Raw genomic sequence first — 27,318 nt, 5'->3', positions numbered from 1 at the left:
AGAAACTAAAGAGTTAAATAGGAGTGATACCCTACTCCAATTGCATAGCTGTAAAGAGTATTGCTGGGAAAAGAGTTGAATCCTTGTTTCTTTTATATTTATTTAATATTCTTGCGACATTTTTAATATTGATTCAGCAGATGTGAGCTTTGCTAGGTGGACGAGCATTAATTACCTATCCCTAATTGTCCTTTAGAAGATAGTAATGAGATACCTTTTTGAACTGCTGCAGTCCATTTGGTAGACCCACAATATGGATGGGAAGTGATTTCCAGGATTTTAACCCATTTACAGTGAAGGAATGACAACATATCTCCAAGCTAGGATATAGCTTAATTACCTATTTTGTATAAAAGTCTTGTATTGTTTAGTTAAAAGAATACTGGCAGCCACATGTGAAAGTATTCAGTGACTTGTAACCAAGTTGCAAAAAAACACCAAATTTTATGGCTGTTGGGCCAGGCTTCATTCTGGTCTGTTTTGTCTTACCATCAGTTGGGATCAGAACAGGATATGAATACTTTCTGATTTGGAGAGTGGCACCTTAGAATCAATGCTGATGAAAATGTATTTATCATTCTCCAAATGTGTAATTGTAATCATATTTCCTAAAATGTGGGAATGAATTATTAATTACTGCCTATGTGGCCTTTTAATTAGTAAAACTATATTAGCTATTAGAATTACAAGTGACTTTCAATTTTTAAGAAATCAGGATGACTGCGTTAGTGAAATATAAAAGATACCTTTCATTGGTATAAGTGCATCAAGGTTCACATTGTACATTAATCTTGGAACATTGTTTATCAGAGTTGCCACATCAAGCTCAAACTTTGTATTTCATCTGAAGTGTTTTGCATAACGTTTTTTTAAATAAAGAGACATAACATGGATAAAAGACAAAAAAAGTCAGTACAGAAACAAAAAAATTTTATTCCATGTATGTACATGTTTTTAATTTACTAAGCTTATCATTTGTCTTTCTCCTGTTTATAAAATATTTCCTTGCATAAAAACAAATCTCAGATACGGCATTTTATACACATGCTGTTACAATGTCTTGCTATTGTACTGGAACATTTTGGTTGTTACTCTTCCCATAACTACAAAAATTGAATGCAAAAATCTTAAGGATTTCAATCCTAGTCTGCAATTGGTATGTATTTCGGTTTGTCCACAGCTTGGATATGAGAGTTCTATAGTTAACCCGTATGTTTCTGTTCCACCTAATAGAATCTATATTGTCTTGAATATGGAACACACACTGATCAGCAGCAAAGACTTCTGATGGAGCCAGTTGCTTACCTAAGCGAAATTGCACTTCACCAATTCACAGACCCAAACTAATAGCTCTAAAGGATGTTTTAGTACAAGCTTATATAGATAATGTAACTCAACAAGCAAACAAACTTTATGAATTACATTGGCCAAGATATAAAATAGATTAGAAAAAAGAACATGTTTCCTTCTCATTCAATATTATTCCTCCATGGCTTAGAAACATCATACAGCTAAATCATCACCACAAAAACAGTTCATTATTGAGTTCAATTGTTGCCCGATATAGGCTATGGAGAAGTAATGAAATGATTCACAATACAGAAATACAAGAGCAACATAATTCTCCTCAGTACCTTTATCCTCTGTTGCTCCTTCTAAAATTAGAAGTTATTAACTGGAACATTTCAAATGGTTTCCTCTGGGGAATGGGCGGAACCAGAAACCAAATAGTGATAAATTGTTTGAATGTCAGCTAATAAATCAAATTGTAACCACTGTGATTAAGGATCACCATCCTGGAATCATGAATACTAGTTTGATTTCTATAGCAAATTCAATTTTTCTCAATGTGTAGTGCACACAATGAAAAGGAAATATTCTGTTTTAACTTTATTTATTTTAAAAACATTGTACTGAATGAAGTTTTAATAACTTATTAATTTTCATCAGGTTCCACAGGAAATCAAAAAATATGGAAAATATTAATACATATTATTCAGCTTATAAGGGCTAATAATTTTTCATATGCTACAACGCTTTTGTGCGCTGTGCACTTTATGATACTACTTTGATATTTTAATTACATACTAAGAGTTGGGACTCAACTGGGAATCAGTGCCTCCAGTGAGTAAGTTACATCACTGGATTATGATTACCCATCTATTACTTTCAATTAATTTCAAATCACAAGTGAAACCTATACAGTTTTGCAGCCACATCAAGATTATATTGGTCTTCTAGAGCTCAGACTTTTACTGGTGGTTTGCAAGTCATATTCTACAATTCTATGTGCTTATTAAGTCTATGGTTTTCAGTAATTGCAGAAATTTTGTATTTGCAACATGTAATTTTAGATGTTTCTGAAAGCCATATTTGGGCATTGCAAGTTTGTCCAATTTCTGTGAACTGAGGGGGAGTTTACAAACTAGAAACATCAAATTTCATGTTGCTATGACTTGCAAAAAGTTCCCTTATAGAAATATTCAGCAATATATTCTGTCGCATTACCCACTCTGGAAATCTAGTAGTATTATAGTTAGTGTCAATATCCAGTTTAATGATTCCAGGAATTTAGGCATTGATCCCTGCTGGTCTTACAATTTTCGTATTACACCTCCATAAGTATTCCCAGTTACCTAATCTTTATGCAGCCTGTGCTTTGTGGCAGGGAGGTTGGGTTTAACTCAGTTGGCTGAGCTTGCAATGTGAAGTGACACCAAGAGTGTGGGTTCAATTCCTATACAAGCTGAGGTTCTCATGAAGAAGATTTCTCCTTCTCAACCTCTTCCCTTGCTTGAAGTATGGTGAGCCTTAGATTAAACCACAATCAGTAATCTTTCTCTCTCTCTGAAAGCAGCCCAATGGTCTGGTAAGACGATGGCAAGTTTATCTTTAGTTTAATTTGTAGACTACTATGTACAATTTGCTAAAAGTCTGAATAACCATAGCCATTTCTTTGACAAATGTTTTGCTACCACTACAGATGTTAATTATACATTAAATCATGATAAAAAGGAAAAGAAATTCAAAATAAAACAACAATGATACATACTCCCACAATAATCTATTAACAACAATCTATTTTTGCTTTATCGAGCTGAATTTCACAAAAAACAAACAGGTACCAGAATGATCTATCAGCTTCCTATGATTCTGAAGCATTTTCTTAAAAAAGAAACATATCTGCATTTACATGGTCTTTCCCAATCTCAAAGAACTTTTCAAACAATAAAATTACAGTTCTAACATAGGGAAATGTGGCATTCAGGTGGCAACCAGGCCCCTAAAACAGCTATGCAACAGCGACCAGATAATCTTTATAGTGATGTTGGCCGAGGGATAAGCTTTGGCTTGAACATTAAGGAGCACATCCCTTGTCTTTCTTCAAATGGTGACATGGGATATTTGACATCTACCTTGGTTTATTGTCTCTTCTGAAAGATGGCCTTACTGAAAGTGCAACATTCCTTCAATACCTCACTGAACTTGAAATTATGTACTTGAATTGGTTCAGAAATGTGACAGCTAAAGTTGATACCTGCAATCTTAAATAACCTAATTCATTTCAGAATATTAATCAGTTGAACACTGCATGGAGAAGCCATGTCAAGAGAATTTGTTACAATTTTATGGAACTCAGGAGGTTATGAAATAACACTCAATAATTGGAGTTATTTAAACAGCTAAAATGCAGCAAAGAAAAGAAATACATAGGTTCATGTACAAACATGAACAAAATGTTACTGAACATACTTATGAAACATAAAAGGAATTAACATATCAGAAAGCTAAATGGAGACTGTAGTGTCATCAGTTTAACACAGCTATTTTCTTACAGCCATACTGAGGGGTGCCAGGTGTTTGTCTTTGCAGAAATGCAGCTGTTCATTTCCTGGACAAAATAGTTCAGAGGCAATTACTTGCCATATCCACACCAATTGTTATCCTTCAATTTCATCAGGCAGTTCTAAGTTTTCGTTACTGCCTTTGTTGCAATGTTCATTTTATTCCTCTGTTTTCTTAATGGGCTTCCTCTGTGAATTAAAAGTGGAACAATATTTGTCTCTATGGCAGTTTACAAATTAAAGATACCAGATTCAATTCAGTCTACAAAAGCCAAACAGCCAGCAAAACAATTTGGAACCAAACCTGAACTAGATACATAAACGTGTTAATGCAGTCACACTACAATTAAAGATAGTGAGTTTTGAGAAAATTTGTAGCTAGGTTGCGGTTCAGGATGCAGGTTTGCTCGCTGAAAACAAACCGTCCAGCTCAGTGAGCAAACCTACATCCGCAATTAAACTTAACAGTTGTCCTCTGGTGCAAAAAACCCCCAAGATCTATCAGAAGTATTGAGTGACTTATTATTATGACTTATATTGATATGAAGTATTGATATGACTTATTCTTTATGAATTGTTTGAAAGTTAACACAGATACACTATCTAAAGTCTGGAATTCTTGGGACCAGGACGGGTTTCTGGTATTTGGGATAGAAGATTTGGGCCCTGAGCAGTTCAGAGCAAGCTAGATTGGATGGGATCAAGGATTTTTTGGAGTGGGCGATAGGGCAGTGTGAAAGAAGTAACTAATCTGGAACCACAATGTACCAACTCAGTGTCTAACTGAAATGTCAAGATAAGTATTTTTTTAAAGTTTTTTTTCCAATTTAAGGAAGGTTATAAAAATTTCCAGCTGAATTTGAGGTACTCTACCTGTAAACGTAAAAACATTCATTAGCTACATTCTAATCTGTGATTGTTATGAGATATCCTGTATCAAACACTTTTGAGAGGAGAAAAATTGAATAAAAATATGGAGTGATCTTTGTAAATCTTGTGTAACGACTTTAAACAGTAAATCACTAATTAACAAGACCCTTTTCTTCCCATTGTAACTCCCTTCTCCATCACTTTTGTTGGTTCTGAAATTACCAGGAAATCACATTGGAATAACATGTTAATAGTGCTTGCCATTACTATATTAATTTTAAAAATGAGATGAAGAATTTGATTCTCATCAAATTGCTGAATAACATACTTTGCTACTAGAACACCAATGCCGATAAAAGTACCCTCTTGTCATGAGGCTCCACAGTGAATTTAACAGTGATCATGAAACTGCTGGATTTACAATGTTATTACTAATCATTACACACCACAGTCATTTAAGTCTGGCAATTAATGTCAGATAATAAAGATATGATTTATAGTTCCCACTTTACACTTAACCTTGGAGGCTCAGAAAGGGAACAATGGAACTGTGAAGTCTCAGCATCAGGCAGTGAATAGTTCTTAGAGGCTCAGTATATTTTTAATGTCTTGCAGCAATTTTGTGCCAGCCATGTCATCCACACATCCGTTATCATTAGATGGCAACAGTTTTCAGGAGACAAAGCATTACTGACATGCAGCTGCAAGTCACTCATTCAAATGTAAATTTGATTTAAATGCAAAAATAACATTTTGGGATACATTTTACAAGTTAGTCAGGGTCTGACATTCAACTGTCTTGTACTTCAAACAGGTCTCCAAAGGTCTTCCAACAGAAGGAATCTCCTCGCATTTGGTCTGTTTTCAAAATGTCACAGAGATACCGCATGGAAACAGACCCTTTAGTCCAGCTCATCCATGCTGACCAGATATCCTAAATAAATCTTGTCCCATTTGCCAACATTTGGCCCATATCCCTCTAACCCTTCCTATTCATATACCCATTCAGATGCCTTTTAAATTTACCAGCCTTCATCACTTTGTCTGGCAGCACATTCCGTACACGCATCATCCTCTGCGTGAAAAGGTTGTCCCTTAGAGCCCTTTTAAATCTTCCCCCTCTCACCCTAAACCTATGCCCTCTAGTTTTGGACTCCCCACCCCAGGGAAAAGACCTTGTCTATTTACCCTATCCATGCCCCTCATGATTTTATTAGCATCAATAAGGTCACCCCTCAGCCTCTGATGCTCCAGGGAAAATAGCCCCAGTCTATTTAGCCTCTCCCTATAGCTCAAACTCTCCAACCCTGGCAACACCCTTGTAAATCTTTTCTGAATTCTTTCAAGTTTCAGTTAATTGTAGGAGATCATTTGCAATAGCTAGCCAACAGTTCCATTATTATTGTGGTATGTGACCCTCAAAATGGTAGAAGGTAAATTAAATGGACCTTGGACCCAGCAATTTCTGTGTTCATATGAAAACAGTGTAATAATGTACCCAGGGGCTAATCACTGTTCAGGATTATGAATATGTTTTCTTTTACCTCATGGGTCAAGAATGGTCCTCTTCTGCCTGTTCTCTTCTGCCTGTTCTCTATGGTTTTTCTCAACTTGTTTTTGCTTCATTTCTCTTTTTTTTCCCCTCTCTAGTCCTTTTATTGTCTAATTCACCCTATATCACACTATTTTTCTAGTACTTTTTCTGTCATTTTCTTCATTGGTAGAGCTGTTCGAATAATATTCAGTGCTGCAAAGCAGAGTCCAGTGCTAACTCTGGTTCAGACAATAGCATGTCCTCCACTGAATCATAAAATTTGAGTTCATGTCTTGCTCTAGGTCTTTAGCACCAATATCAGTGCTGATAGTGCAGTATTGCAAAGTGCTGCAAATTCATAGAACATGGATGCGATGCTATCTGATGTTTTGTGTACAGTTTTGAAGGAAACATAGAGGGAGTGCTCTGGAAGTTCACAGAACTAATTGCTGGGATTGTCTTGTGGGGACAGGTTTTAAAAAAATCTTGAGCCTGTATTCTCTAGAATTTTGAAGAATAAGAGATAATCTCATTGAACCTTACTAAATTCTTCCAAGACAGTCAAGACACGTTTAAGACAGTCTCCCAAAATCTACTGATTTCTACTGAATTAACAATAATAATCAGTCATGATCTATTTACACTGTGAAGTAGATAGCCTATTCCTGTTTCTATGTTCCTATGCTGCAAAGTGACACGTGCCATTTGTGGATTAAATGTTTATTGAAAGTCACGACCTGCTTGCTTGGGTGTATGTAAAAACAAAAATCCATTGGTACCATTTTGAACAAGAATGGAGGAGTTTTCCCTGATTCCTTGACCAATATTCATCTAAACATCACAAAAACAGATTACACAAATACAAGTTTCAGCATAGAACATGAACCATTCAGTAACTGATATGCAACAAGCTCAACTATTCCATAAGAAAAGCATCATGTTTACTCTAATATTCATTACAGAACTGAATTGTAGCAGAAGTGAAATATCTTCAAGTTAGTTTCACTGATGAGAACAGAAACACTGGAGACCAGATTTTCTAATGACTATTATTTACTGCTGGCATTAACACATTTAAAAGGATTTTAGGTGTTTAAAATATCAATCCAACAGATTATTTACTAGTGTATACTGAGATTTGGTTCAAGTCTTAAATTGTTCCAGAGACAAAAGGAAATTTCTGTTCGGTAAACTATTAGCTCAGAGAAAGCGAGGACTGCAGATGCTGGAGATCAGAATCAAAAAGTGTGGTGCTGGAAAAGCACAGCTGGTTAGGCAGTGTTTGAGAAGCAGGAGAGTTGAAGTTTCGAGCGTAAGCTCTTCATCAGGAATGTGGGAGAAGCCCGGGGGAGGCTGAGAGATAAAGGGAAGGAAGGTGGGACTGGGGGAAGGTAGGTGGGAATGCGATAGGTAGATGAAAGTGGGATTGATGGTGATAGGTCGGAGTGGAGGGTGGAGTGGATAGGTGGGAAAGAAGATGGACAGGTCCGACAATCCATCATCTTTCCCACCTACCCACTTCACTCTCTGCTCTGGCCTACCATCATCACCCCATGCCGTTATCCACGCATCACATTCCCAACTACATTCCCCCAGCTCCCCCCACCCCCCCCACCCATTTATCTCTCAGTCCCCTTGGGCCCCCGCAACATTTCTGATGAAGAGCTTATGCTTGAATCATTGACTCTACTGCTCCTCGATGCTGCCTGACCAGCTGTGCTTTTCCAGCACTACACTTTTTGAAACTATTAACTCATCTGATATGTGTAGATTTTATGTGCAATGTTAAAGTTTGGTCATGTTCTATATTGAATTGTTGCAAATAATAATATTCTGGACACCATTTTAGTTTTACATTGATCATGTACTTTCTAAATGATGGTTTAATAAAAGTATACACTACAGAAAAAAAGAAAGTTGCCATAAAATCAAGTATTGGGAATGATAAAACTCAATAGTTTAACCTGCTAAAATCAGCACCAGTCCTGGTCTAAAATGGGTAACAGTAGTACTATCGCTCCATTAACCCTGATAATCAGGTTGCTATGATAGCTATAGGTTCTGATTACTGGATAGCCAGACCACACGCCTATTTAGGGAGAAAGTGAGGACTGCAGATGCTGGAGATTCAGAGCTGAAAATGTGTTGCTGGAAAAGCGCAGCAGGTCAGGCAGCATCCAAGAAGCAGGAGAATCGATGTTTTGGGCATGAGACTTTCTTCAGAAATGAGGAAAGTGTGCCAAGCAGGCTTAGATAAAAGGTAGGGAGGAGGGACTTGGGGGAGGGGCGTTGTAAATGTGATAGGTGGAAGGATGTTAAGGTGAGGGTGATATGCCGGAGTGGAGGTGGGGGCGGAGAGGTCAGGAAGAAGATTGCAGGTTAGGAAGGTGGTGCTGAGTTCAAGGGTTGGGACTGAGACAAGGTGGGAGGAGAGGAAATGAGGAAACTGGAGAAATCTGAGTTCATCCCTTGTGGTTGGAGGGTTCCTAGGCGGAAGATGAGGTGCTCTTCCTCCAGCCGTCATGTTGTTATGGTCTGGTGATGGAGGAGTCCAAGGACCTGCATGTTCTTGGTGGAGTAGGAGGGGGAGTTGAAGTGTTGAGCCACGGGGTGGTTGGTTGGTTGGTCCGGGTGTCCCAGAGGTGTTCTCTGAAACGTTCCGCAAGTAGGCGGCCTGTCTCCCCAATATAGAGGAGGCCACATCGGGTGCAGCGGATGCAGTAAATGATGTGTGTGGAGGTGCAGGTGAATTTGTGGCGGATATGGAAGGATCCCTTGGGCCTCCAAAATCACTCGGGTGCCATTAACTATGCGGCCGCTGCAGCGCCCGCGGGCAGCAACCGCCGCCGCGAATCATGACGTCACTTCCACCCCCACCGAACCTGCAGCCTCCGTGATCGCCGCCCAGACAACCGCCTCCACAATCGCCAGGAAGACCATCGCCGACAGATTCGCGGCCTTCGCGGGGCACACGGCTATCGGGAACAACACCGTTTCTGCTGTCGCCACAGCCGCTTCCGCCCCTGGGGTTACCGTTGCTGCAGCCACTTCCGCCCCCAGTGACATCACTCACCTGCACAACGACCACGCCGCATGCGTCTCCGTCCCAACGCCGATCTCCGTCTCCACGCCTAACCCGGCCTCCACGCCGATCTCCGCCCCCACGCCTAACCCCACCCCCGCTCCGATCTCTGTCTCTGCCCCGATTCCAGCCCCCACGACTACCTCGTCCCCACTCCCAGCTCCAGCCCCCACACCAGGTCCTAGCTCCCAGCCCTGCCGTATTTTCACCATCCCGCCAGAACTACCCCTCTCTGAGGATGAAAGATCAGTCCTCAGCAGAGGCCTCACCTTCATTCCCCTACGCTCTTGGATTAACGAGTTCAACACGCGGAGAGGCATCAAACAATTCTTCCACTGCCTTCGCCTCCGCGCCTACTTCTTCAACCAGGATTCTCGCCCACCCTCTGACGACCCCTTCTCCAACACACCCCATCCACCTGGACACCCCGTGCTGGCCTCTTACCTGCCCTCGATCTCTTCATAGCCAACTGCCGCCGTGACATTAACTGCCTCAACCTCTCCACCCCCTCACCCACTCCAACCTCTTGGAACGTGCAGCCCTCCACTGCATCCGCTGCACCCGATGTGGTCTCGTCTGTATTGGGGAGACAGGCCGCCTACTTGCGGAACGTTACAGAGAACACCTCTGGGACACCCGAACCAACCAACCCAACCACCTCGTAGCTCAACACTTCAACTCCCCCTCCCACTCCACCAAGGAAATGCAGGTCCTTGGCCTCCTCCATCGCCAGACCATAGCAACACGACGGCTGGAGGAAGAGCACCTCATCTTCCGCCTAGGAACCCTCCAACCACAAGGGATGAACTCAGATTTCTCCAGTTTCCTCATTTCCTCTCCTCCCACCTTGTCTCTGTCCCAACCCTCGAACTCAGCACCACCTTCCTAACCTGCAATCTTCTTTCTGACCTCTCCGCCCCCACCCCCACTCCGGCCTATCATCCTCACCTTATCACCCTCACCTTAACCTCCTTCCACCTATCGCATTTACAACGCCCCTCCTCCAAGTCCCTCCTCCCTACCTTTTATCTTAGCCTGCTTGGCACACTTTCCTCATTCCTGAAGAAGGGCTCATGCCCGAAACATCGATTCGGGACTTTTCAAGATATACAGATAGGAGGTATATGACTTACATGGAACCCCAGATGTCATCTTCAGGTGGAACTAGTTTGACTTATTTAGTTGTTTTGCTGTCCAAAGCTGCTTAATCTCACTGAGATATGCACTTCAGTATAATCTGCATATACAGATAGGCAGTATATGACTTACATAGAAACCCAAATGTCATCTTCAGATGGAACTCGCTGGAGGGTGTGTTATGTAGACTCCAGCCAGTTTCACAGATCATCAAGCCAAAGAAACTTTGGAAAGGCAAGATTCAACCAATGTTTGAGGCCAGTAGTGCTTCTTCATGTTTCACAAAATACAGTGGGCTGTTGCCAGATTGAACCTACATCCTCCCCCCTCCTCCCTATCCACCTCTCCAACCTAAGCACCTACCTGCAGCTGGCACTGCTTTTCATGCAGCCAACATTCCTGTGGCTCAGAATAAAAAAGCTGCCTTGGAATATCCATTCGACTTTCAAGTTCTAAATGAAATTGATTCAAATAAGACTCAGGCCATGACACAGTCACAGCCTCTACCTTTAACTATAGATTTCAGTTCGGATGGAAGTTTAATTTAATTTGTGATCACAAAAGGTAATCAGTGGAGTATATGGTTAAGAACCCCATTGCTGTAAAATTAGGCACTGGTGTTGAATGCTAGCATTGAGAAAGAATTTTCATCCTTCAAATAAGTTTGTTGAACAGTTTATGAGTGCCCTCTGCTGCTTTGCTGAAGATCTGCTGGCTGTGGGAAACCTGTTTTGAAAGATTTTGTAATCTGGGTGCTGCTTATTTCTTTAGGCTGGCACGATGATTAGTCTATAACAAGCACTGTACAATTAAAATAGTAACCAGTTTTATTTAATTTTATAATAACTATTTTTTATCAGCAAAAAGCTAATGACCTGTCCCTAATCTCCTGTTACAATTGTGATAAAAGTTAGCAGCTGTTAATAAACCTTATAGTATTCAAGGCTTCATTGATAGGGCAGAAAATACAACAGGGAGGGTATGATAGACTCATAAAGGCCATTGGTTAGATCTCGGCTGGGATACTGAGGATGATTTTGGCTGTTACATTTCAGAAAGAATGGTAATTCAACGGAGAGAATACAGAATGGGTTTATGAGAATGGTTCCAGAGTTGAGACAATTTAGTTATGAAAACTGATTTGAGATGTTGGGGATGTCCTTCTTGGAGAGAAGGAAGCTCTGATGAAATGTGATAGGTATTTTCAAAATCATGAGGGGTCTGGACAGCGTAGACATTGGGAAACCGTAGTCAAGATTAGAGTGGTGATGGAACAGCACAGCAGGTCAGGCAGCATCCGAGGAGCAGGAACATCGACGTTTCGGGCAAAAGCCATTCATCAGGAATGGGCTTCAGAAACATTGATTTTCTTGCTCCTTGGATGCTGCCTGACCTGCTGTGCTTTTCCAGCACCACTCTAATCTTGATTCTAATCTCCAGCATCTGCAGTACCCACCTCCGCCAAATAGAAACTGTAACCACTTGTAAACAGATTGAGAACTAGAAGGCATCTTCTTCAACTATTTTGTTCGAGAAAAAGCTGTTTTACACAGTGAGTAGTAAGTGCCTGGAATACACTGCCTGGAAGTAAGGCGGAGGCATGTGCAATCAAGTCAGTTGAGCGAGCTTTGGATAATATATGAAATAGAAGCAATGTGCAGGGTTACAGAGAAAAGGCTGGAGATTAGCACAAAATTAAAGTGCTCAAAGAGGTGGTGCAGACTTAATAGGTCAAATGGTCTCCTTCTGCTCATACAGCAGCTGGCCATCTCAAACGGGCAAAATGCCTACAGAGGAAGAAAGTGGTCCCTAATTGGCCAGTTAAGTAATTGGTTCAGTAGGGTTCCTCAAATGCCATCTCTCTTGTCACTTACACAAAGACATGGCAGTAGGGCAATACTGGGCATGTTACCAATGCCGTCCAATGTTATTCTTCTAGCATTCTTGCCGTCCAGTGGTCCCAGAAAAAAACTGGTAAAAATGCAGAAATTTGTCTCGATAGTTATTTCCCTTTGATAACATGAAATGGCAACAAAAACTTTACAAATGGAAAAACATTTGAATTTATTTAGAGTACTCTGAACACTAACTATTTCACAAGAGAAAAAAACCCCAGCAGGACTTGAATTCACCTTGTTAAAGATATTCATCTTACATATTCTATAAAAATGACTACATAAATATCCCAAATTTTTTCAAGGACATTAGCTGTTAGTCACTTTCACACTTTACAAAGATTTTTTTTTCTCTTACTACCGGTATTTGAGTGAAGGCTCAGATAAATTGTCATAAACCAAAATGACCAAAGTCCTGCATAATACTGAAAATAAATAAATATAGCTCTAATCAGAAACTATCTTGCAAAAATCTATAATTGAAAATATTACTTCGTAGTGGGAACCCACCAAAATTTTAAATTTCATACCTCATTGTTTCATTTGTGTCTTTCTGTATGTATCATTGTCAATTGTTAATCTTGTGAGTCTTGCTCCATAATAATCTATGATGTAACTTGAACCATCAGAAGGTCCCACAATCTAGAAGGTTTAAAAAAAAGTCAGTCAATTCCAATAATGTCATACTACTCACAAAATAATTATTCCATTAATATAATTCAGCCTCTGGTTTCAAATAGCTGATTTTAATTTTAAAAACTTAATTTAAAAGTAGGGTGTCCATTTTGTTCTCTATACATGCAGTGAACTCAGAAGAGAGAACATGATTAATTGAAATAGTTGTTGAAACCACTGAGGATGAGAAGCCATTTGTTGCAAATGCTGGAGAAAGCAGTGAAAAAAATGTTTGTGATAAACTTTAATTGGAGGGCAACACAGGTGATTTTGAAAAGGGATGAGATGTGTTACAAGATGATGCTCAAAGGATAAGAAGAAAGTATAAAGAAGCTACACAAATTTGATGAAATACTTGTGTGGTTGTTATACTTGGTCAAAGTGGTAGATTTTAAGGATCATCTTAAAAGAATGAGTGAGGTTGAGAGGAAAAGTAGTTTATGGAGAGAATTCCAGAGCCTAAGCATTCAAATCTATGCAAATATATCATTCATAAACCTACAAGCCCTAATTTTGTGTAATTACCTCTTGTGTGGGAGCTTATTAAAAGTTTTTTGAAATTACAAATACACTGTCATCACTGGGTCCCTATTAACCACCCCAATTACATTCTCAAGAAAGAGCGAGTGATTCATAGTTTACTGCTGTATTGCATTTCATCTGTCTTTGCCACATTTAACTAAACAAAACAATCTACAGCTCACTTCTTTGGAAATATAAGTCTTCCCATTTAATACCAACTGTAATGTCACTTTATTTCCTTCAGGAATATTTGATTATTGTGAACCAAGAATGACTTCTTTAAATGGTTCCAACTGCCTATCTGCTGCAATACTTTCAGTTAGTTTCCAATCTATTTTATCCAACTCATCCCTCATATCTAGGTAATTTGTTTTGTTCAGATTTAAGACCACAATCTTAGATTTAATTATAAACTGTTCTCAAACTCAACATAAAATTTTATCACATTTTGACCATTCTTCCCAGAGGCTGCTTTACGAGAATATTATTAATTAAACTTGCCTCTTTGCGCTCAGTTAGATTTAAATAGCCCATTCCCCAGTTAGTTCCTTGGCAGACTGATCTACAAAATTATCTTTTTGTATTCAATGAATTGTTTTCTGACACGATTGTTAAACATTTGGCTTTCCTCACTTATTTGACAATTAAAACAATCACGATTACAGTACTATCTTTGTGACAATAACCTCCAATTTCTTTCCTAACACTAAAATTAATATCTGGGGTATTTATAAATTAATTCCACCAGTATTCTTTACTCCATGCTGTTTCTTAGCCCTACCCAACCCAATCCTACATTTTGATTTTCAGAACTAAGATCCGTTCTCCCCAACATTTTGATCATCAAGGAACCCTTTCTCTTTTTCAATTGTTCTTGTTCTTTTCTGAAAGTCAAGCATCTAACCCAACCTCAATCTTTTATTCTTTTTTTGACTAACAGTAACACTATAATTTTATGTAAAAGTAGATTATGTTTGATGTCCCAAGTACGTAAGGGAATGAAGCCATAGGACGAAACAAAAAAAATATTCTTTACTATGCAATACAAGAGGAGAAAAAAACAATGAGATATACATCCAACTTGTACTCTTGTATCCAGAAATAGCGAGCTAAACAGGATTGACAGAAACAGTGGCTGAACACCCACAGAACACATCAATTAAAAGATCTAGTCAAGACAGATCCCTTGGATTGCTCAGCAACCACCCAGACATCAATAATACTGCGGGTCAATAACTTGTATAAAATCTTTTTCATCTTTAGAAGGGATTCTAATTCCTTACTTTCAAAGAGCTAGCCATGAAACACAATCAAAGCCATTGTACTACAGACTGCCTATATCCTGGCTGTTCAACCTCTTCTCTGAAAGCCACATTTTCCAGGATTCCCGAGATTGTTTGCAAGGACCTAATTCAGCTTGTTATGAATCCTTTTTTTGTAAGTATTTGCAAGAGTTAAATAGGGATTTCTATGTTCACAATAAAATAAAAAGAACAAAATTTTCTGAAAGAATCTTGCACATCCTAAACGTCAAGATCCCCAAAACCTCCAGAAAGGTCTTGGGAACCATAATGGATTACAGAAGACATGGCTCCTTGAGGAGGTCAGGAGTCCGTTAAGAATGTCCGAGGATGAGGTACTTTCAGGATTTTGTGAGCTGGCGGGGTTAAGAGAAATCTGAGAAAGTCCAAAGAGCATGAGCTTTGTGTCGAGGAACGCTGTGAAGGGCTTGGGAAAATTAATATTTCAGAGCAGCTAAGAGAGTGGGAGTTGAAAATCCATAAGGAGTATTTGCCTGATACAAGTGAGCAAGATTAGAACTTAGGGAAGCCCCAAGGTCAGTGTTTAGTTTGGTGAAGTTAAAGCTAGCTGTCAGCAAAAAACTGGAGTTGTGCATGTGAATAAATAAATTGAGGTACAATTTTCAGACTCCAAGAGGGTGTGAATACCAGAGAAGAGCATAATTAACTAAAACAGAAGCAATTGTTTGAACAGTTCTACTGGGAATTTCAAGGCCGGATTGGCAAAAGTGGAGAATTATAATATTGATGACCCCAACATGTCATTACTTTCAGGGGTGGGCAGTTAGAGAATTCTGTAGCATGTGTCTTAATATTTGCTGTTTGATGTACTTTGCTGTGTGGTATTACCCATGTATATCGAACATGTTAATTCTGGGTATTACAAATAAGCTATATATGCATTATGGATTGTATTATTGTTCTAACTTGTATAATAAAATATTATTTGTTCAAATCCCTAGAATCTTGTGGCTTTATTCTCTTAATAAGCCCTGGAACTCACTTTTTTCCTAAAATTATACATAATTGATCCTTAACCAGATTATAACAAAGTTGGTAGCTTTGTTTGGAATCATACTGGCTTTATATCAAACAGCAAGATTCTTCAAGATGCTGCCCTGAATTGCTCTGAGCTCCTAGTTGGACTGCAATTACCCAACTCCCAGCTAGTCAATCTCTTAACCCTGAGATTTCATCCCAATGGGCTTCACAAGGCTGCATGTCAGCATCTACTCACTGACATAAATAATTCCAGTTCTCTAACTGGTATGAGCAGACCTCTTCTACCCACCAGCTGTAATTTGTGCCCTCTCACTCCTACCACCCAACTGAATGCAGCCAGCTAACAGCAGCATTTATCAACATGGAATCACCTCATCTAACTATCTCTTTCACTAACAAGCCAACTGACTCGACTACTGTTCATGGACTCCTGAGTGGACAGCTGTGACCTATCACTATTTTGGATTCCAACCTTATTGCTAGATAGAATAAAATGTAACCAGCAGTGTAACACCCCATTTCTGAAATATTACAATATTCATAGATAGCAGATTTTGCAGCATACAGGAATGCAAAAAATGGCTTTTATCGCCATACAGTCTCCTTCATATTTTCTGAGTCTGCCATAATCCCTAATGTGATCAACAAATTGTGACACTATTCAATGCCATTTTTTAAATGCACGTAATTCAATCCAACTAAATAGTTAAAAGTTGATTTATGGAGTGGTTTATTTCCATGTTATCTCTCTCTCTCTCTGCACCTTCACTGCATCTGTAACACTCTGTTCTGCTACCCTGATACACTCTGTATGGTACAATCTGCAAGCATAGCATGCAAGACAATACTTCACTGTATCTTGGAATATGTGGCAACAATAAATCAATCAAACTAGTGTCAATATTTATAAACAAGTTTCTGAACTCTAAAAACAGCCAGAATTATGGTCAGCAAATAAAACTGTAGTGGTTCACCCAAATTCCTGGTGGCTCACCACAGAATCAGACCATATTGCTCACTGGTTAGTAATAAAAATTAAATTTGAGTTGTGCACTAGAAGGAAAGAAAAGATATGTTTTGTAAAGCTACTTTGGAATTTGACTAATGGATTGAATCAAGATGTTAAAAATAACAAATATGAGCAGAGGAAATAAAAACAATAAATGTTGATCAACATCCAAGTCCAAATGTTTTTCTTTATTTAAGTAAAATTGATTTAGTTAAGCTAATTTTGTTTGATATGTGAATTTGGTAATTTATTTAAGAATTATATTTACTGGACGAAACTAACTAGTAATGCACTTGGTGACTGGGAAGTGTTCATAGAATAGAATTACATTGCCATAGACTCCCCATAGTGTGAAAACAGGCCACTTGGCCCAACAAGTCCACACCGATCCTCGGAAGAGTAACCCACGAAGACCCATTTCCCTCTGACTAATGCACCGAACACTATGGGCAATTTAGTATGACCAATCCACCTAACCTGCACATCTTTGGATTGTGGGAGGAAACCGGAGCACCCGGAGGAACCCCACGCAGACACAGGGAGAATGTACAAACTCCATATAGACAGTCACCCGAGGCTGGAATTGAACGCACGTCCCTGGTGCTGTGAGGCAGCAATGCTAACCACCGAGCCACCATGTCAGACAAGACTGCATTCTTGCACTGTACAGTTTCTTTCCTGAAGAGATTGCATTCTTAGAGGATGGACAGCATAAAAGTAGGAGTGAAAGTTATCAACAATATCCACTATGCTGATAACATTGCACTAATGAATGAAGACTTAACAAAATTAATTGTAACAGTCATAAACGGAATGGTAGATAAGGGCTTAAGTCAAGTGTAAGAAAACATAGAACTCCTTACATTCACTCAATTAATACCAATCCTGCTGACCGTCCCAATTCTAATGCTATATTCTTGCATTCTGTTTTCTTTCTCTTTCTCCTTCATGGCTGGTTTTCAGCAAGTGTGGTGTGTTGACAGAAGGGATGGGAGTATTTACTAGAGGCAAATAAGAATCAGCCTGCAATGCTAAACCACCATTGTGTTAACATCCACAATTCAGAGACCAAATCACTTTATCTTGCTCCAAGAATTCAGATATTAAGAGACCCATTTTTAATTTGCATAGGTCATACTGAAAAAAATAAGCGAAATAGACAATAAAAGAAGGAAATCGGATTTCTCAACAAGAAAATGAAGTGAAGAAGAACAGAGATTGGACAAGTATTGGAGGAGGAAGCAGGCCAAAATAGAAACAGAGCAGTAAAACAGATAAGACAATTGACAGTTTTGATATTATTAGGCCTTCAGACTATTTACAACAATGGGTTCACTGCTACCAAAATTGAGTGTTTTGGAACAAGGAATATTTTTTAGTGAGACCCTGTTGGAGAATACTCTATGAAACTCATTATTTCTTCTGCAATAGCTAAACCAAAATAAAAACATCTGTGAAAGAACCAGACCAGTAGAAATTTGCGGTATACAGACACTACTTCTGCATTTTATTGCGAGTGAGGGAGAATATATACGCTACATGACTGGACATCTTATTCATGATTTTTCAATCAGTTCTGACAGGCCAAATTATCATTTCAAGGTTCTCATTTTCTTATCAGGGACATTTTTATGAAGTGCCATACAACTATAGGAATGACTTATTATTTCAGTTTTCATATAGATTTAGAGTGAGAGGGGAAAGATATAAAAGAGACCTAAGGGGTAACTTTTTCACACAGAGGGTGGTACGTGTATGGAATGAGCTGCCAGAGGAAGTAGTGGAGGCTGGTACAATTGTAACATTTAAAAGGCATTTGGATGGGTATATGAATAGGAAGGGTTTGGAGGGATATAGGCCAGGTGCTGGTTGGTGGGACTAGATTGGGTTGGGAAATCTGGTCAGCATGGATGGGTTGGACCAAAGGGTCTGTTTCCATGCTGTATATCTCTGTGACTCTACGACTCTACGTATAAATTGGGTAAATACTGCCATCATATCAAAGGAAATTTCAGTATTTGCTGTGAAACAAAACATTCAAGACATCATCAGAGTTAGACAATTTTGGCTAAGCAAAATAATTTTTCTTATGCTACACTACAGTTCCTATTTACAATAATGTGTGCTTAATGTCTTGGCAATGCATATTTACCAAGGCTTTGTATTTATCCCATATACAATGCAATAAACGTGAATTAGGTGAATACTGAATATAAGCAAACTATGAGCAGGCAATGATGTTTTGATTGGGTTTTGAAATTAGCAGGGAAGCAAGGATACTTGGTTGCTGACCTTGAAGAAAACTGTGTTTTGAGATCTGGTGTTCTCTGTGTTGAAGCCTTTAACTCAATGTCCAGTTTCTAGCAGTATAGCTTATTGAGATTCGTAGCATTGAACTGCATTGGTGTTAGGAGAAAGTGAGGACTGCAGATGCTGGAGATCAGAGCTTAAAAATGTGTGGCTGGAAAAGCACAGTAGGTCAGGCAGCATCAAAGGAACAGGAGAATCGACATTTCGGGCATAAGCCCTTCTTCAGGATGTTATCAAATTAGGAAGACAAACATATTGGCGAATTGCTGCATATTGCAAGTCAGGAAAGCACTAATAAATCAATCATTTCATTATTTTCACATACAATCAAAAAGATTGGGATGTACATCTGGATTAAGGCAGAAGCCAAAATATTAAGAAAATAATTTAAAGAATGTTTTTAAGAAAACAATCAAGTTTAAAAATCTAGCAATTAATCATTATGGAAGCATTTGACAGCATTCCATAAATATACAATGAATCTTTTCAAAACCAGACCAGTTACTGAACTGTAGTTATCATCCAGCTCACTATTAAAAACCCTATTACACTTATTGAACAAGGTAAACACGGTTTGTCATTAAAAACACTGCAAATTCTGGATCTTTGTGCATTTGCATAATGGTGACAAGTTCGGTCTCTTCTATTGACCTCTTCCAAGACAATAATATGGCAATTCAAACATTCACTGACATTTTAAAACATTTTACAATATATAAATAACTCTTGGATTGAATTACGTTTTCTATGAAATTGAGCAACTGTTCTCTGCTTAACATTTGTGATAGAACAATTTTCCTCTTGGCTCCACTGACTCAGAAGCTAATTAAACGTGTTTTGTATTCTCAAAACATTCCTACCCTGATTTTAAAAAGTTATATTGTGTATGCAAATGAACCATTACTGATATGCAATTTAAATCAACGAATACATGGCATGTTCCAACAGAATTTATGGTTTGCTGCAGATCTTCATTACACCTGGAGGACAGTTGGGTGGAGATAGTAAATCTAAAAACCACATTCCTTTTAATCGCTTGACAGCATCTTTTTACCTGAAGCCAAGAAACATAAAGTGATTCTTATATGTGTTGACAGAGGTCTTAATTTATGATTCATATTTTAATACACTTGCATAAAAGGAGACAAAGGCCAGCAACTCTACTGAGTGAACTTGTAAAGAAAAAACATCCAGGTGTGCAAAGCCTAAAGCTAAATTTATTCTTACAAATGAAACAATTTTATAAAATTAATATTGAAAAGTCAGAACAATAGTAGGCATGCTTTAATAGGATAATAGGAAAAATGAAGTTTTACAGTGCTTTTCTCAAAAGGTAAAGGGATATTTCAATGCATTATTAGCAACTGAAGGTTTGTTTTGTTCTTCATTACCAGATATTGTCTCACAGAAATGCACTGAGTTTTTAAAAATTCATTTTTTGGGGGAGGTGGGTGTCATTGGTTGGGCAGCATTTATTGTATGTCCCTAGTTGACCTTGAGAAGGTGGTGGTGAATCGCTGCAGTCCATCTGCTGTGACCCACAATACCATTAGGGACAGAATTTCAGGAGTTTGACCCAGCAACAGTGGAGGAACAGTGATATATTTCCAAGTCAGGACGGTGAGTGGCTTGGAGGGAAACTTGAAGGTGGTGGTGTTCTCATACATCTGTTGTCCTTGTCATTCTAGATGGAAGTGGTCATGGGTTTGGAAGGTGCTATCTGAGGATCTTTGGTGAATTTCTGCAGTGCCTCTTGTAGCTTCATTCACACAGCTTCTACTGACGGTTGGTGGTGGAGGGAGTGGATGCTTGTGGATGTGGTGCCAATCAAGTACGCTGCTTTGTCCTGGAGGTGTCAAACTTCTTCGGTGTTCTTAGAGCTGCATGCGTCCAGGCAAGTGAAGAGTATTCCATCACTTAGGAGTGGGCAAATTATTGGAGAGGATTCTGAGAGACAACTTGATTACTTGGAAAACCATAGTTTGATTAGAGATAATCAACATGGCTTTGTGAGGTGCAGGTCATGCCTCAAAATCCTTATTGGATGTGACAAAACACATTAATGAATGGACTTAGGAGAGCTAGAAAGGGACATGAAAAAGCGTTAGCAGGTAGGATTAAGGAAAACGCTAAGGCATTCTACACTTATGTGAGGAGCAAGAGTGAGGGTAGGGCTGATCAGGGATAGTGCAGGGAACTTGTGCCTGGAGACGGAGGAGGCAAGATAGGTCCTTAAAGAATACTATACTTTGCTTCAGTATTCACTACTGAGAGGGGCCTTGTCATTTGTGAGGACCACATGAAACAGGCTGATTTGTTTCAACAGGTTGATGTTAAGAAGGAGGATGTACTGAAAAGTTTGAAAGATATAAGGATGGATAAGTCCCCTGGGCCAGAGGGGATATACCCAAGGTTACTAGGGGAAGCGAAGGAAGAGATTGCTGTGCCTTTAGCGATGACCCTTGCGTCTTCACTGTCCACTGGAGTAGTGCCAGATGATTGAAGGGTAGCAAATGTTGTTCCCTTATTCAAGAAGGAATAAGGATAACCCTGGGAATTACAGACCAGTCAATCTTATGTCGACGATGGACAAATTATTGGAGAGGATTCTGAGAGACAGGATTTACGATTACTTGGAAAACCATAGTTTGATTAGAGATCGTCAGCATGGTTTTGTGAGGTGCAGGTCATGCCTCACAAGCCTTACTGAATTCCTTGGGGATGTGACAAACCACATTGATGAAGGTAGAGCAGTGGATTGGGTATACAAGGATTTTAGCAAGATGTTTGTTAATGTTCCCCATGGTAGGATTATTAAGAAAGTAAGGAGGCATAGGATAAGGAAAATTTGGCTGTCTGGATATAGAATTGGCTAGCCCATAGAACAGAGGGTGGTAGTATTCAGCCTGGAGCTCGGTGACCAGTGGTGTTCCGTAGGGATCTATTCTAGGACCTCTGCTCTTTGTGATTTTTATAAATGACTCAGATGAGGAAGTGCAAGGGTGGATTAGTAAGTTTGCTGATGACATGAAAGTTGGTGGAGTGGTAGGTAGTGTGGAGGGTTGTTGTAGTTTGCAACGGGACATTGACAAGATGCAGAACTGGGCTGATAAACTGGGCAGATGTAATTCAACCTGGATATGTGTGAGATGATTCATTTGGAAGGTTGAATTTGAATGCAGAATACAGAGTTAAAGGCAGGATTCCTGGCAGTGTGGAGGAACAGAGGGATCTTGGGGCCCATGTCCAAAGATTCCTCAAAGCTACCACTGAAGTTGATAGGGTTGTTAAGAAGGCATATGGTGTATTGGCTTACATTAACAGGGGGATTGAGTTTAAGAGCCGTGAGGTTATACTGCAGCTTTACAGATCCCTGGTTAGACCACACTTGGAATAGTGTTCTGTTCTGGTCGCCTCATTATCGGAAGGATGTTAAAACTTTAGAGAGGGTGCTGAAGAGATTTACCAGGATGCTGCTGGGACTGGTGGGCATGTCTATGAAGAAACTTTGAGGGACCTAGCACTTTTCTCATTGGAAAGAAGAAGGGTGAGAGATATCTTGATAGAAGTGTACAAGATGATGAGAGGCACAGCTAGAGTGAACAGAGACTATTTCTCAGGGCAGACATGGCTATCACAACAGGGTATAATTTTAAAGGTGATTGGAGGAATGTTTGGGGAGATGTCAGAGGTAGAGTCTTTACACAAATAGTGGTGGGTTCGTGGAATGCACTGCCACAGTCGTAGTAGAGTCAGATACATTAGAGACATTAAGCAACTCTTGGATAGGCACTTGGATGATAGTAAAATGCAGGGTATGCAGGTTAGTTTGATCTTAGAGTAGGATAAAAGGTCAGTACAACATCAAGGACCTGTACTGTGCTGTACTGTTTGATGTTGCATCACAGTCCTGACTTGTGCCTTGTATATGTTGGACAGGTTTTGGGTAGGTCAGAAGATGAGCTATTTGTTGCAGTATTCCTAGCCTCTGACTTGTTGCAGTATTCCTAGACTGTGACTTACTTTTGTAGCCACTGTGATTATGTGGTGAGTCGAGTTTAGGCTCTGGTTGATGGTAACCCCCAGGATGTTGATGGTGGTGGATTCAGCGATGTTAACACCATTGGATCTCAAGAAGTGGTGGTTAGATTGTCTCTTATTGGTGATAATCATAGCTGGTTATTTGTGTAGTATTAATGTTACTTGCCACTTTCAGACCAAGAACAGATCTTTTTGCATTTGAGCATGGACAGCTTCAGTATCTGAGGAGTCGTGAATGGTACTGAACATTGTGAAATCATCGGCGCACGTCCCCGTTTCTGATTGAGGGAAAGTCACTGATGAAGCAATTGAAGATGGTTGGGCCTAGTACACTATCTTGAGGACCTTCGGCAGAAATGTTCTGGAGCTGAGATAACTAACCTCCAACAACCATAACCACGTGACAGGTATGACTCCAATTAGCAGAGAGTATGTTCCCCCATACCCAATGATTCCAGTTTTGCTTGGGATCTTTGATGCCACAATCAGTCGAATATAGCCTTGATATCAAGGACTGTCACTATCTCTTCAACTCTGGAATTCAGCTCTTTTGTCCATGTTTGAACCAAGGTAGTAAAGAGATCAGGAGCTGAGTGGCCCTGGTGAAACTGAAACTGGGCATCACTGAGCAGATTACTGTTAAGCAGGTGCTGCTTGATAGCCTTGTTGATGATACCTTCTATCACTTTACTGATGATGGAGGGTAGACTGATGGGCCAGTAATTGGCCAGATTGGATTTGTCCTGCATTTTTTATTACGACATACTTGGGCAATTTTCCACACTGTCGGGTCGATACCAGTGTTGTAACGTGGCTAGAGTAGTGACAAGATCTGGTTCAACAGTCTTCATTACTTTTGCTGGAATGTTGTTTGGGCCCTTGGCCTTTCCAGTATCCAATGCCTGCAGCTGATTATTGATACAGCGTTGAGTGAACCAAATTGGCTGAAGACTGGTATCTGTAATGCTGGGGACCACTGCTGGAGGCTAAAATGGGCAGTTCTGGTTGAAAATTGCTGCTAATGCTTCAGCCTCATCCTTCATCATTGAGGATGGAGATGTTTGTGAAGCCACCTCCACCAAGAAGGTGTTTAATTGTCCACCACCATCCATGATTGAATATGGCAGGGATACAGAGCTTAGATCTGATTTGTTGGTGTGAGATCGCTTAGCTCTATCACTTACTGTGTTTGACATGCAAGTAGTACTGTTTGGTAGCTTCACCAGGTTGACACCTCATTGACACCAGTATGCCTGGCGCACTCTTGGCATGCCCTCCTCCACTCTACTGAACCACGTTTGATCACCTGGCTTGATAGTGATGAATGTGGGGGGGATATGCAAGGTCTTGAGGTTGCAGATGGTATGAAGTACAATACAGCTGCTGTTGATGGCCCACAGTATGTCATGGATGCCTAATCTTGAGTTTCTATATCTGTTTGAAGTCTGTCCCATTTAGCACATGATAATGCCACACAACACAATAGAGGTTATTCTCAATGTGAAACAGAACTTTATTTCCACAAGGACTATGTGGCGGTCACTCTTATCGATATGGTCATGGACAGATGCATCTACAGCCGGCAGATTTATAAGGATGAGGTCCAGTATGTTTTTCCCTTCTTGCTGGTTCCCTTACCACCTGTTGCAGTCTCGCAGCTTTGTCCTTTAGGACCTGACCAGCTTGATCAGTAGTACAGTTCCCAAGCCACTCTTGTTGGTGGATATTGAAATCCCACATCCAGAGTATTTTTTGTGCCATTTCCATCCTCAATGCTTCTTCCATGTGTTACTCAATCTAGTGGAATATCGATTCATCAGGCGAAAGAGGATGATATGTCGCAAACATCAAGACATTTCCTTGCCTATGTTTAACCTGAAGCCATGAGACTTCATGGGATCCAGAGTCAATGTTGAGGACTCCCAGGCGACTCCCTCTCGATTGTACTCAACAGTGACGCCATTTCTTTTGGCTCTGTCCTGTCAGTGGGACAGGGCATATCCAGGGATGGTGATGGGACATTGTCTGTAAGATATGATTCCGTGAGTATGACTTCGTCAGGCTGTTGCTTGACTAGTCTGTGAGACAGCTCTTCCAATTCCCAGATGTTAATGAGAAGGACTTGGCAGGGTCAACAGTGCTGTTTCTGCCATTGTCTTTTCCGGTGCCTAGGTCAATGCCATACATATGGTTTCATTCCGTTGAGACTTTATCATAATTGTTACAACTAGATGGCTTGCAAGGCCATTTCAGAAGGCAATTGAGAGTCAACCACATTGCTGTGGGTCTAGATTCACATGTAGGCTAGACCAGGTGAGGATGGAAGATTTCCCTCCCTAAAGGACATTAGTGAACAAGGTGGGCCTTTCTAATAATCAACAATGGTTTCATGGCCAACAGTAGATACTTAATTCCAGATTTTTTTTATTATTGAATTCAAATTCCACCATTTAGCGTAGTGGGATTCAAATTCGGGACTCCAGAACATTAGCTGAATTTCTGGATTGATTGTCTAGCAATAATACCACTAGGCCTTCGCCTCCCCTTTGCACGAGGATGAGCCAAATGGAATGCAACTGCTTTGTTTATTGTTCAGACTATTCATATTCAGTTTATAGACAAAAGGAAGGAATGATAAATCACTTGGACCACTTATTTATATTAGTTTGAATTTTGCTCAAAAAGATACTTTAATTCATTGGTCAAAGTCATTCAACTACAGAATTTCAGACTGTTGATACCTATTCATTCCTAAATTTCAGCTGAATCTTGCTGTAAAAATCCTACCTTCTTATTGATCATGAAATCTGCGGATACTTTTCTTTGCTCCAAGTATATCTTTCTTCCATAATTGAGGTGCATCTCACAGCTTCTCAACATGTGCTGAAAAATTCCTAAGCTTCAGCTAGCTATACTTCTCAGCTTCCAAAATTACCATATTTTTCTATTTATATTCAACTTTGTTAATGATAAAACCAAATGATTCCAAAAAAAATGACTTTAAAGTGGCAATGAATCATTTCTGCAGATCATAGTCCAATTATTTCCTGTTTTGTTCCCTCATTTTTGACTGAACACTACACTATGGCTTGAACAATTTTATTACAGAAATAGCACATTCCCATTTCAATTAATGCTGCAATCTAATTGAACTTCCAATTTCACCAATTGTGTTTAAATGGAATAACTCAAGGCAAACTCACACATCATTTATATTGTATTTAGCTATTGTTTTAACACTTAAATCTACAGAAAAATAATCCATCCATCATTCAGCACAAAAGACTGCAAGCAAATTGGCAGATCTTGAGCTGATGGTATCATCTCACCTGCGCAGAGATAAGAACAAAGTCAATGAGGCTGCCAATTCCACAGAATCCAACTGTGCAGAACTTCAACAAACCTGGTCAGAAAATGAAAAAGAAAGTTTATCCTCTAGCATTATTCTCTTGACATATTGGGCAGATAATTGAACATTTCATCAAATATCTCATTACATAGAAGTATATAAAATTATGAGAGCCATAGATAGGACGATAAGCTGGAGATTTTTTTCCCAGGGTGGAAAGGTCAAATACTAGGCTGCGTAGGTTTAATTTAAAAGGGGGAAAGATTAATGGAAATGTGTGAGGCAAGTTTTTTATGCAAAGGATGGTAGGTGCCGAGAAATGCTGCCAGGGGAGGTGGTAGAAGCAGCTATGATAGCACTGTTTAAGAGGCATTTAGACAGACAAATGAACCGACAGATGGGATTACTTTAGAATGGCATCATGGTTGGAACAGACATAGGGGGGCCGAAACATCTGTTCCTGTGCAGTATTGTTCCATGTTCATAATCAAAGAGCAGTGATACAACTGCCTCAACTTTCTGTTACAAAGAAAATTTTTTTGCACATGTAATTATTATATATAGCAGTGGAACTTAAATTGTAAAAAGTGCTGTTTATTTTTAAAAATTGTGGATTAAAGTGAAAGAGAACTGTTAATAAAACAACTGTTTGTAAAAGCAGGGATGTATTTCTGAGGCTCTAGAAGACTCTGGTCAGACCATATGTTGTGTGCAGTTTTGGACCCCATATCTCAGGAAGGATGTAC

At 39.5% G+C, this 27,318-nt stretch overlaps 1 protein-coding gene across 3 annotated transcripts in view; it reads right to left on the bottom strand.

Moving 5' to 3' along the window:
- Positions 1 to 27,318, bottom strand: part of tm2d1 (TM2 domain containing 1) — a 113,596-nt gene that overhangs the window by 20,032 nt on the left and 66,246 nt on the right. Inside the window, exons 6-8 of one of the 3 annotated variants that reach the window (XM_043699259.2) lie at positions 26,553 to 26,626; positions 12,894 to 13,005; positions 910 to 4,034 (exon numbers count right to left, since the gene is read on the bottom strand). In XM_043699259.2, coding sequence (XP_043555194.2) covers positions 12,895 to 13,005; positions 26,553 to 26,626 — 185 coding nt within the window. In that variant the 3' untranslated portion in view covers positions 910 to 4,034; position 12,894. Of the gene's footprint in view, positions 1 to 909; positions 4,035 to 12,893; positions 13,006 to 14,772; positions 20,237 to 26,552; positions 26,627 to 27,318 lie in introns of those variants that run through there. The other 2 variants (XM_043699261.2, XM_087990616.1) reach the window with 2 other exon arrangements.

This window comes from Chiloscyllium plagiosum, unplaced genomic scaffold (genome assembly GCF_037043375.1).
Source record: "Chiloscyllium plagiosum isolate Xiang-an unplaced genomic scaffold, Cpla_swu_hap1 HiC_scaffold_9, whole genome shotgun sequence".
Lineage (NCBI taxonomy): Eukaryota > Metazoa > Chordata > Chondrichthyes > Orectolobiformes > Hemiscylliidae > Chiloscyllium > Chiloscyllium plagiosum.
This window is presented reverse-complemented; position numbering and strand designations above follow the sequence as displayed.